Source organism: Cervus canadensis, chromosome 30 (assembly GCF_019320065.1).
Source record: "Cervus canadensis isolate Bull #8, Minnesota chromosome 30, ASM1932006v1, whole genome shotgun sequence".
NCBI lineage: Eukaryota > Metazoa > Chordata > Mammalia > Artiodactyla > Cervidae > Cervus > Cervus canadensis.
Window position 1 is genome coordinate 12424198 of NC_057415.1, and position 13555 is coordinate 12437752.

The 13555-nt window shown below is 37.4% G+C and overlaps 1 protein-coding gene across 3 annotated transcripts in view; it reads right to left on the bottom strand.

Annotated features, from left to right (window-relative positions):
* The window catches only part of AGTPBP1 (ATP/GTP binding carboxypeptidase 1), a 182236-nt gene that overhangs the window by 60613 nt on the left and 108068 nt on the right, over positions 1-13555 (bottom strand). For all 3 annotated transcript variants that reach the window (XM_043453279.1, XM_043453281.1, XM_043453282.1), the window contains one exon: positions 1545-1628. In XM_043453279.1, the coding sequence (XP_043309214.1) occupies positions 1545-1628 (84 nt within the window). The remainder of the gene's footprint in view (positions 1-1544; positions 1629-13555) is intronic.

Below are 13555 nucleotides of genomic sequence, written 5' to 3' on the forward strand. Positions count from 1 at the left end.
GAATTAAAAACATTGAAATAACTAAGAAATTATGAACAGATTTGTTTTTTATTTTTGAGAATGTTATTTCAAATTCAGTCATTAGTTCTGACATAACTTTACCCTGACTCTTAACAAAAATCTTTTTAAATGTTTTATTTCCTCCAAATAAGACTAATGAAATATAAAATCTCTCCAAAATATTAGAATGTTGAAGGAGAGAAAGGGAAAACCCACTCGTGGGCTGATTAAAGTTCTCATTACTGGAGACAAATGCAATGGCACCTAATGAATTATATATAAGTAAATAAATGAAAACAAAAATGATGAATATGACTACTATTAAATCATTTATCTCCAGTAATGAGAAGTTTAATTATGTATAGATATGAGAGTTGGACCGTAATGGAAGGCTGGATGCCGAAGAACTGATGCTTTCGAACTGTGGTGTTGGAGAAGACTCTTGAGAGTCCCTTGAACTGCAAGGAGATCCAACCAGTCCATCCTAAAGGAGATCAGCCCTGGGTCTCATCGGTCATTGGAAGGACTGATGCTGAAGCTGAAACTCCAGTACTTTGGCCACCTGATGTGAAGAGCTGACTCATTAGAAAAGACCCTAATACTGGGAAAGATTGAAGGCAGGAGGAGAAGGGGACGACAGAGGATGAGACGGCTGGATGGCATCACTGACTCAATGGACATGAGTTTGAACAAGCTCTGGGAGGTGGTGAACGACAGGGAAGCCTGGCGTGAGGCAGTCCATCGGGTCATGAAGAGTCAGATGTGACTGAATCAACAACAACAACAAAATCATTAAACGCAATGGCACCAGTGATAACTCTAAATTGGAAATTACACTAAAACATTGTTGTGGTTTAATCGCCAAGTCATGTCCAACTCTTAAAATCCCATGAACTATAGCCCACCAGGCTCCTCTGTCCATGGGGTTTTCCAGGCAAAAATACTGGAGTGACTTGCCATTTCCTTCTCCAGGGGATCTTCCAGACTCAGGAATCAAAACCCAGTCTCCTGCACTGCAGGTAGATTCTTTACCCACTGGGCCACCAGGGATTACAAACCAATGGCTTCAAAAGTCAGGCAAGTAACATAAAATGACTGAAGCATATTGTAAGCAGTAAGAGACAAAAGTGAGAAGTCGGGACTGTCGAAAAACAGCAAGCATATTTTCCTTCTAAAGGGGATGGTAATTTGTTGTCCTAAGGAGAGGAAGGCTCAGTATTACAGGACAAAACTGCAGCATTGGTATGAAATCTCCATTATCTTAAGTGGAGGTAGTTTCAGTGTTTAAAAACAAAGCATCAGTTTGTGATGTTTCCCTTATTAAACCCATTAAAAGCCCACATAAGAAAAACTAAATTTGTAGCATACTCAATTTAACTAAATAAACATGATTTATATTACCATTACATCTCTGCTAAAAGATAAAAATAGAGTGAGGCTTAACTAGGTGGAAGTTAACTATATTTCTTTGTCTTTTAAAAGAACACTGAAATTTTAAGATAAGAATAAAACCAACAAAACTAAAACACAAAAATGAGACTTACTTTGGGTTATCTAAGTCATATACCACTCGATCTATGATATCACTCTGATGTATTAGCCTCTCAATATCTTGGGCAATTTTTGTTCTGAAATCATAAAGAAGTTTGACCAAAATTCATTATTATATGCAAAAACCACTACAATATTGTAATTAGCCTCCAACTAATAAAAATAAATGAAAAAAAAAAGATAGAAAAAAAGAACCATCATATTTTTAAAAAGGGAAAAAAATAAATAAATAAATCAGTACATAAAATTTAGACAAAAATCAATATTTTAAAAGTCTAAGTTCTAGAAAAAGAACCAACACAAAGCCAATAGTTTTATTTTAAAAAACCTTGAATGACTATATGCCTTTCTATAGACAAATTCTTAATCTTGCATTATATAATTAAGCATATTTATTTTTAGTTTTATATTTTACAATAACTAACTCATCACTGACACAGCAGTCTATCAAGAAAAAAACAAGCATGAAAGCATTATGATATAAATCCTTGATTTAGAGTCAGTGTCATAACTTTCAAATAGCAAATTCTTTCTACAAAAGCAAAACTTTTAAAAAGTTACTAATTATAATAATAAATCAAAAATTTATATCACCCAGATCTTCAACAATGAAAGACACGGCACTTACATATACTCAGATATGCCATACCAAAAAATACACATGTTCAAGTATGCTGCTGCTAAAACATCCATTTGTCAAAACCATTTATTAAATATTAAATTTATGAAATACCTACCATAAATGTATAAAAAATTAATACTTACAAAAGTTTGCAGTTTTCCTTAAGGAAAATGGCATTAAAAGGCTGATACAACATCTCAGTTCTACAGCAATATTCTGCATTGTAAAACAAGCTAAAAAAGCTCAATACCCACAGGGCCAGCACGTGATGTACCTGAGGAGGCCTGCTGGGGGACACTGGCGAACACAGGATCTGTCTAAACACAACCAAATGCTGCCAGGTAGGAAGAGAGGTTAAGAGTGCAATACCAAATTTACGAGAAACAACGGAAACTTGGATCGCTACGTGGAGTCTCTCAAATGTTAAAGGATGGTAATCTATTAAAAGATAAAAACCGGGAGGACAAGACAGCAGAGGAGTAAGTGGACATGGAGTACATCTCTCTCCGCAGACACATCAGGAACACACCTTCAGACACAGAAGGGCATCCAGAACATCAGCTGAGAGAGGACAGGAGTACCTGACCAGAGAAAACAAATATATAGACCCCCACAAATCTCAGTAGAAGGAAGGAACTAGGGAGAAAATCAGGAGTGTTAGTAGGACTGGACCCACCCTTGGTGAAACTTGGTGAAACTTTCCCTTGGGGAAACTGAAGCAGGGGTCCGATCCCCACATCAGGGCAACTGAGGAGAAACATTTAAGGCTGAGAGTGAAACAGCTGATCTGTGGCAGCCTAAATGGAATGCAGTCCTTGCTGCAGCCGTACATACCCCGGACAGGGACAGAGATCCCCTGGAAGCGCAGCGGCTGGGAGCTGGAGTTCAGGGATTGTGGAGCAATCCCAGGGCAAGGGGCTGCAGCTGACTGCTGAGACAGATCGAGGGGACGTGAGGGAGAAGACTGTGGTGGGAAATGCCTGTGGAGGAAAGCCGGGCAGCCACGGAAGCAAGGCAATACTGCTGAGTCACACATGGGGGTGGAGCCATCACCATAGCCTCTCTCTCCACACATGCCACCATCAGCAGCTGAACAATAGAGGCTGGCCCATCGAACGCCTGACACAGTGAACTACAGAGGAGGACCCCACCCCAGGGTACCCCTTTAAGTGCCTGACGCACTGATCTGCAGAGGAGGACCCCAGCCAAGGGGGCCCCTCTATGTGCCTGAACAGGCAGAGCTACAAAGACGGGCCAAAGAGGCCTTCTGATCACCAGCTACAAGAGGCTGGAAAAAAGACTCTGATAGGGCCATAACTCCTACGGCGGAGGCAGTCCATGTCCCTGCACACTTGGCGCCGCCAGGGTCCCCACAAGCCAAGCAGCTGCGCCACCTTCATGCTCAGAGCTGCCACAGGCAAAAAAAAGTCTTGCATCTAAGCGTGCAGGGTTGCTTTGGTCGTGTCTGACTCTTTGCAACCTTGTACGCTGTGGCCTGCCAGGCTTCTCTGTCAGGGAAGGGGGTTCTCCAGGCAAGAATACTAGTGTATTGGCCAATGCTGGTTTCCATGCCCTTCTAGAGCACTGTATTTCCTGCTGCCCTGGCTGCCAACCCCCCTGAGTACCTGGTGCTGCCAGAACCCCTGAGACCCAAGCAGCTGCACCACCTCCACCCCTGGCCCTCACAGGGGCAGACCCAAGTCCTCCAAGGCAGCCTCGGGAGCAAACCCCAGTGTACAACCCACATGTAGAGGTGGAAATAAAGCCACAATTGAAACTCAGGAGCAGTGTGACTAAGGAAGAAGATCCAAAACCTTCCCACGAGCTGTACAAGCTGCAGATTAAATCCACACGACCCAAGAGGCAGACTCTGTGTCTATGGAATATATAAAAGGACATTGAGAGCTCCCACAAAAGAAAACGCACTGGTTCTGATAGCTGTGGACACTGGAGGCAAGAACACACAGGAGCAGGACCAGATTAGACCCTGAGCTGCCCCCACAGCAGGGCCAGAGATCAGCAGTGTCAGAGGGCATCCTAGGGAGGTGAGGTGGACTGTGACTCCCAGTGAGGGAAAGGACCCTGACAGCAGTGACTCAAGAAAAACATTTATTATTCTTGTGTTTTGACTTGTTCTGTAGATTCTTTTGGAATTCTTTTCCTTTTTTTTCCCCCTATATTGTAGCTGTTGATTTTATTGGCCCTATGAAATGTAATTAAGCTTTTGAGCTTTTTTTTTTCTTCCTCAGTCACATTTTTTATTGTTGTTATAAACCCCTGCCTCTACATTGGGCTTTAGCAGTTCTGGGAAGTTTTCTTTTTTTTTTCCCTATCTTTTTTTAATTTTTCAAACCTATTATTACTTTTTCTACATTTAATCCTTTGTTTGCTTTTCCTACTGTTCTTTTCCCTTCACAGTTAATCTTTAATGTATATAAATCTTCTTTATCTACCTCTATTTAACTCTGCATATGTATTCTTTCTTTTCTTTCTTTCCTTTCCTCTCAACATATGTTAGTTTTATTTTCATTGCTTTCTTCCCCACTTGGCACCTTGCTTTAGTTTTGTTTTCCAGCTTTTGCTTTAGTTAAGTTTTGTTCTGGTAGACATAATTTTTGGTTTCCTTTGTTCACTGGGTCAATCTATTGTACTTTATTTTTGTTGGACTATTTTGACTTTGCTTATGGGTGTATATGTATATGTGTACAATCTGTTATTTTAATTATTATTCGCCTGATTTTGTAACTGACATTTGTCTGGGGTTCATCTTTGATTTCTCATTTTTGGATATTTGTTTTAATCTCACTTAATGCCATAACAAAGCACTTGTGGAACCTTCATTCCTGACCAGAGATCAAGCCCTGAGCCTTTGGAGTGGGAGCACTGACTCTAAGACCCTGGACTACCAGAGAACTAACTCTAGGAGTATGAAATAGTGAGGACTCACACAAAGGAAACCACTTGAATACAAGACCCAGCATCACCCAACCACCAGAAGTACCCTATCCAGGACACCTCACCTAAACAACAAACAAAACAAAAGTACAAACCCAGTCATCAGCTGACAGGATTACCACCTTACTCAGCCTTGCCCATCAGAGGAAAAACAAACAAGCAAACAAAAACTCAGCACAAATCTCACCCTCTACGAAGCCTACACAAACCACTGGACCAATCTTAGGGGGGCAGAAACCAAAAGGAAGAAAGAATTCAACTCTGAAGCCTGGGAAAAGGAGACCTCAAACACAGTAAGTTGAAAAAAATAATAATGAAAAGGCAGAGAAATACTACACAAATGAAAGAACAAACTAGAAACACAGAAGTCCAAATAAATGAAGAGGAAACGGGCAAACTACCTGAAAAAGAATTCAGAATAATGATAGTAAAGATGATCAAAAACCTTGAAAACAAAACGGAGAAAATACAAGAATCAATTAACAAAGACCTAGAAGAATTAAAGAATAAACATACAGAGACAAACAACACAATTACTGAAATTAAAAATACTCTAGAAGCAATCAATAGCAGACTCTCTGAAGCAGAAGAACGAATCAGCGAGCTAGAAGATAAAATGGTGGAAATAACTTCTGAAGAGGAAAATAGAGTAAAAAGAATGAAAAGAACTCAGGATAGTCTCAGAGACCTCTGGGACAATAACAAACTCAACAACATTTGAATTATAGGGGTCAAAGAAGAAGAGAAAAAGAAAGTGTATGAGAAAATTTTTGAAGAGATTATAGTTGAAAATTTCCCCAACATGGAAAAGGAAATAATCAATCAAGTCCAAGAGGCACAAAGAGTCCCATACAGGATAAACCCAAGGAGAAACACGCCATGACACATACTAATCAAACTAACAAAGACTAAAGACAAAGAAAGAATATTAAAAGCAGCAAGGGAGATGCAACAAGTAACATACAAGGGAAACCCCATATGTTTAACTGCTGATCTTTCAGCAGAAGGGAGTGGCAGGATATATTTAAACTGTTGAAAGGGAAAAATCTACAACCAAGATTACTGTACCTGGCAAGGATCTCATTCAAAATTGATAGAGAAATAAAAAGCTTTTCTGACAAGCAAAAGTTAAGAGACTTCAGTATGACCAAACTGGCTTTACAACAAATATGTTAAAGGGACTTAGATAGTCAAGAAATACAAGAAAAGAAAAAACATAGACAAAATCAACCCCAAACAATTAAGAAAATGGCAATAGGAACATATATATCAATAATTACTTTAAATGTAAATGGATTAAATGCTCCAACCGAAAGACACAGACTGGGTAAATGGATACAAAAACAAGATCCATTTATATGCCATCTACAAGAAACCCACTTGAGACCTAAAGACACATACAGATTGAAAGTGAAAGGATGGAAAAATATATTCCACGCAAATGGGAAGCAAAAGAAAGCTGGAATAGCAATCTTCATATCAGACAAAATAGACCTTAAAATAAAGAAGATTACAAGAGATATGGAAGGACACTACATAATGGTCAAGGGATCGATCCAAGAGAAAGACATAAAAGTTGTAATTATCTATGCACCCAACATAGGAACACGTAAATACATAAGAAAAACACTAACAGACATAAAAGGAGAAATTGACAGTAACACAATAATAGTAGGAGACTTTAAAACCTCCCTCACACCGATGGACAGATCATCAAAACAGAAAATAAATAAGGAAACATAAGTCTTAAATGATACATTAGATGAGATGGATCTCATTGATATTTACAGGACATTCCATCCAAATGCAGAATACACCTTCTTCTCAAGTGCACATGGAACATTCTCCAGGATAGACCATATCTTGGGTCACAAATCAAACCTCAGTAAATTTAAGAAAATTGAAATAGCATCAAGTGTCTTCTCTGACCACAATGCTATGAGACCAGATATCAACTACAAGAAAAAAACTGTAAGAAACACAAACACATAGAGACTGAATAACATGTTTCTAAATAACCAACAGGTTACTGAAGAAATCAAAAGGGAAATCAAAAAATTTCTAGAAACAAATGACAGTGAAAACACAACAACTCAAAACCTATGGGATGCAACAAAAGCATTTCTAAAAGGGAAGTTTATGGCAATACAATCCTACCTCATGAAACGAGAAAAATATCGAATAGACAACCTAACTTTACACCTAAAACAACTGGAAAAAGAACAAAAAAAAAACAAAATTAGTAGAAGGAAAGAAATCACAAAAATCTGAGCAGAAGTAAATGAAAAAGAAATGAAAGAAACAAGAGTAAAGATTAAAAAACTAAAAGCTGGTTCTTTGAGAAGATAAACAAAATTGACAAACCTGTAGCTAGACACATCAAGAACAAAAGAGAGCAGAATCAAATCAACAAAATTAAAAATGAAAAAGGAGAAGTTACAACAGACAATGCAGAAATACAAAGGATTATAAGAGACTATTATGAACAACTACATGGCAATAAAATGGATAATCTGGAAGAAATGGACAGATTCTTAGAAAAGTTCAATCTTCCAAGACTGAACCAGGAAGAAATAGAAATTATGAATAACCCATTTTCAAGCACTGAAATTGAAGCTGTGATCAAAAATCTCCCAAAAAACAAAAGCCCAGGACTGGATGGCTTCACAGGAAAATTCTATCAAACATTTAGAGAAGAGCTAATGCCCATCCTTCCAACTCTTTCAAAAAATTGCAGAAAAAGGAACACTTCCAAACTCATTCTACGAGGCCATCATCACCCTGATACCAAAGCCAGACAAAGACAACACAAAAAAAGAAAACTACAAGCCAATATCACTAGAACATAGATGCAAAAATCCTCAACAAAATTTTAACAAACAGAATTCAGCAACACATCAAAAAGATCACACACCATGATCAAGTATGCAAGGATTCTTCAATATATGCAAATCAATCAATGTGATATACCATATTAACAAATTGAAAGATAAAAAGCATATGATAATCTCAACAGATGCAGAAAAAGCTTTTGACAAAATTCAGCACCGATTTATGATTAAAACTCTTCAAAAAAATGGACATAGAAGGAACCTACCTCAACAAAGTAAAGGCCATATATGATAAGCCTACAGCAAACATTATTCTCAATGGTGAAAAACTGAACACATACCCCCTAAGATCAGGAACAAGACAAGGGTGTGCACTTTCACCACTATTATTCAACACAGTTCTGGAAGTCCTAGCTACAGCAATCAGAGAAGAAAAAGAAATAAAAGGAATCCAGATTGGAAAAGAAGTAAAGCCCTCACTGTTTGCAGATGACATGATATTGTACACAGAAAACCCAATAGATAGCATCAGAAAATTACTAGAGCTACTCAGTGAATTTAGCAAAGTTGCAGGATACAAAATCAATACACAGAAATCATCTGCATTCCTATATACCAACAATGAAAAAGCAGAAAGAGAAATTAAGGAATCAATCCCATTCACCTTTGCAACAAAAAGAATTAAATACCTAGGAATAAACTTACCTAAGGAGACAAAAGAACTGTACACAGAAAATTATAAGACACTGATGAAAGAAATCAAAGATGACATAAACAGATGGAGAGATATTTCATGTTCCGGGGAAGGAACAATCAATATTGTGAAAATGACTATATACCAAATGCAATCTACAGAATCAGTGCAATCCCTATCAAATTACCAATGGCATTTTTTACAGAACTAGAACAAAAAATTTCACAATTCATATGGAAACACAAAAGATCCCGAATAGCCAAAGCAGTCTTGAGAAAGAAGAATGGAGCTGGAGGAATCAACCTTCCTGACTTCAGATTATACTACAAAGCTACAGTCATCAAGACAGTATGGCACTGGCACAAAAACAGAAATATAGACCAATGGAACAAGACAGAAAGCCCAGAAATAAACCCATGCACCTATGGGTATTTTACTTTTTACAAAGGAGGCAAGGATACACAATGGGGAAAAGATCCTCTTCAATAAATGGTGCTGGGAAAACTGGACAGCTACATGTAAAAGAATGAAATTAGAACACTTCCTAACACCATACACAAAGATAAACTCAAAATGGATTAAAGATCTAAATGTAAGACAAGAAACTACAAAACTCTCAGAGAAAAACATAGGCAGAACACTTGACGACATAAATCAAAAAGCAAGATCCTCTATGACCCATCTTCTAGAGTAATGAAAATAAAATCAAAAGTAAACAAGTGGGACCTGATTAAACTTAAAAGCTTTTGCACAGCAAAGGAAACTCTAAGCAAGGTCAAAAGACAACCCTCAGAATGGGAGAAAATAATAGCAAATGAAACAATTGACAAAGAATTAATTTCCAAAATATACAAGCAGCTCATACAACTCAATGCCAGAAAAACAAAGAACCCAATCAAAAAGTGGGAAAAAGACCTAAACAGACATTTCTCAAAAGAAGACGAACAGATGGCTAATAAACACATGGAAAAATGCTTGACATCGCTCATTATTAGAGAAATGCAAATGAAAACTACAATAAGACATCACCTCACACCTCACACTGGTCAGAATGGCTGTCATCAAAAAGTCTACAAACAATAAATGCTGGAGAGGGTGTGGAGAAAAGGGAGTGCTCTTGCACTGTTGGTGGGAATGGAAGTTGGCTGGTCACTATGGAAGACGGTATGGAGATTCCTTAAAAAACTAGGAATAAAACCACTGTATGACCCAGAAATCCCACTCCTAGACATATACCCTGAGGAAACCAAAATTGAAAAAGACACATGTATCCCACTGTTCACTGCAGCACTCTTTACAATGGCTAGAACACAGAAGCAACCTAGATGTTCATCAACGGATGAATGGATAAAGAAGTTATGGTACATATACACAGTGGAATATTACTCAGCCACAGAAAGGAACGCATTTGAGTCAGTTCTGACAAAGTGGATGAACCCAGAACCTATTACACAGAGTGAAGTGAGTCAGAAAGACAAAGACAAATATCATATTCTAACGCACATATATGGAATCTAGAAAAATGGTACTGAAGAATTTATTTACAGGGCAGCAATGGAGAAACAGACATAGAGAACAGACTTATGGACATGGGGAGAGGGTGAGATGTATGGAAAGAGTAACATGGAAACTTACATCACCATGTGTAAAATAGATAGCCAACAGGAATTTGCTGTGTGGCTCAGGAAACTCAAACAGGGACTCTGTATCAACCTAGAGGGTGGGGTGGGGAGGGAGATGGGAGGGAGGTTCAGAAGAGAGGGGACAGATGTACACCTATGGCTGATTCATGTTGATGTTTGGCAGAAAACAACAAAATTCTGTAAAGCAATTATCCTTCAATTAAAAAAAAATTAATTAAAAAGAAAAAACAGACAATCTTGGCTCAACAAGAAAAAATAAATAAATAAAATAAAAACAAAACAAAACTCTCTGCAAGTGAAACCAAAATCAATAGCAAGCTGAATATGACCTAGAGGCCACTGGTTTTCAACTTCTCAAACTGTATTTTAGGGGATATAACTCCCCATTTAGATTAAACTTAGATTAGACATACACCTAATACTTGCTGGTAATCTTGCCTTGCCCTCAGCCCTCACTAATAAAGAGGAAAAATAGTCCTTTGTTCATTCATTTGTGCTAAGCAGCACAACTTTCATAAAAGGACATCAATCCTTCCTTCCTTTACCTCAATATATCACTCTCCAGTCAAAACAAGTATTTTCCAGGCACCCCTGGGGACTATAACCTCAAAGTTACTAACATCCATCATCAAAGAATAGCTCAGAGGAAAATAATTTGAGCAAGGCAATCTGACAAAAGTGCAGTCCACTCAGTGTCGTTAATACTCAAGAGTTCACATGATATACGGGCCAAAACCAAAATTGTAGTTTTGTTAGGTTTCAGCCAATACAGAGCAATACTTATGAAAAACAATTTAACACATCTCACTGCCATATTTACTTTACCATAAGAATATCATAGGATATGTTGTTCATTACTTAAGTGTTCTCTAAGGATCCACAAGAAGACACTCTTCATAAGTATGGTATAACCTCATATATATGATCATATATATGATCACTACATATGAATGAATAACAGGACAGGCTCATGACCTAGACCAGAATGACTCTTGGCTCAGTCATTTACTAGCAGTGTAACCTTGGATAGTTAACTCAAGAATCCTAAGCTTCAGCATACTCTTCCATTAAATAAGAGAAATAATCGCTATTTCCTCATAGAGCTGCTACACCATTAAATGACATACTTTAATAAGCATATACACACTGCATAACAAAGTGTTTTTTACTTACTTCAGTATCTGGCCCATTAACAAAAAAAAACAATCAATATAAAAGTTATCTGTTACTGACACTACAATTATACTTCTCTACTGTCATCTCCACTACAGAAATACTTGAACCATCCTAAACATGGTAAGACGAAATCCAAGGTTCAGCTTTCCTTATTCTGCTTTTGCCACAATTCCTTCACCTACTTTTAATTTTAAATTTCTGAGTAGATAATATTAATACATTGACATGGTACAAAAATCAAATACTACATAAAAGTCTAAAACGAAGATTCTTCCTTTCAACACACCCCACATCCCTCGTTCATTCAGTTAATTACTACTTTCCTTCCACAAGCACCCTGATTATTTTATTTCATAATACATCTTATAGCTCCTTCCATTAGGACACTGTTTTTTTGTTTGTTTTTAATCACTGCAAAGCATTCACAGAATGGATATACCATAATTTATTTGACTAGTCTCTGATGGATGAGTTTTGGGACATTACCCACCACAAATTCCATATAATAGTTGACAAATATTTGTAGGCAGAGTATATAAAATAAAGAGGGAAAAAAGTAACAATCTTCAAATGCCTGAGTACTGTTTCCTTATGTAATTCATAAGCATTTTAAGTACATATTTTTATATTAGTTATATCTAAAGCAATTAACATTATTGGGGGAAGTCCTCCACATCTAAATATACAGAATCATACTGTTTTGTATGATTGAAAGAGTTATAGAGTTATATTCCTGCCTCATATCAAACATCTGACACCCACGGAAATTTTCATAAATGATACGAAAATGAAAAATTTGACAAATATGATAAAAGGTGTCCTCTGCAACACTCACTGTCACACAAAATATATAAGGATGAAGCAAAAGAGACTAGCAGTCAAAAGTTTTAGACTACATTGTAATTTCTGATGATTCTGCTGCAACAAATCAGGCAAAAGATATTTTTATCAAGGTCTCAAAAATCAGTGGAGTAAGAAATCTTTGAAACTTGCAGGAGACACACATCACTTAATCCTCCAAGGTTAAGTTCTGTTTATCCCATTGAAGATCTTTTGGAGTGACTGCAAGTTAACAGACTGTAAATTACTGGGTTTTCTATGTTTTCATTTCCTGGAGCTCCATCTCCTTTGCACTTTAACTTGTACCAACACACCCACTTTTAAGACACATATCCCACCTCCCAGGGACCTTTTGCTCTTTCATCAGGATGTTTAGTATCAAAATTATACTTTAAAGCTTTGGTTTGAATAACATACAAACTCTGTGGTACATTACCTTATGCAGAGAGGCAATAAAAAAACACAACTACTTCAGGAAAAAGTCTGCAGGTGGCCTAATACAGTCAAGATGTTGAACTCTAATCTGTAGATTACATATGTAAAGCATTTACAAGGTCTGTGTTTCAGGAAGGAGGTGAAAAGTATTAATCATAAATAAGAAGAGAGAGGGGAGAGTTGAGAAGAACAGTAGTAATTCAAGTCTGTATCAACTCTTCCTCTACCAGGAAAGACACAGTCCTGGGAGGACAGCAAATAGAGTGTGGGTCTATGGGTGGAGTAACACTCTCTGAAAGACCCAATCAGGCAAAGACAAAGTCCAACACTAGGAAGAGCTGCTCAGAAAGAATAGAGGTCACTAGGGCTGAAGGTTTAGCTCCCCATCTGCAGACATCTGAGGACCCACACAATAGGTATAATAGCTATTTGTGGCCATCATATAGATAACTCACTTGCAATACAGTTGCACTTCATTAGAGTGAGTTTCTTCACTTATCAGTATCAAGAAATGAATCAACTGAAAAAATGATCTAATGTTAATTAGAGGCTCTGCTTGGCAGGAATTTATCTCTTTTATTAGCACAAATGGGTAAAACACCTAAATAAGAGTGCTGAGTAAAGCTTTTGAAACATAAAGTCCATGAGGGAAAATAAGAAGGATCCTTGGTAGTTAAAATTAAGGCTGAGAATCAGAGACTAACAAAATAGTTCTAGCCCATTTCCACAACCTTCCCTTCTTCTAATCTTACCTCAGACATTACAGGCTAATAAGGAAAATTAGAACTTTCAGGCTGAGGCAATTTAA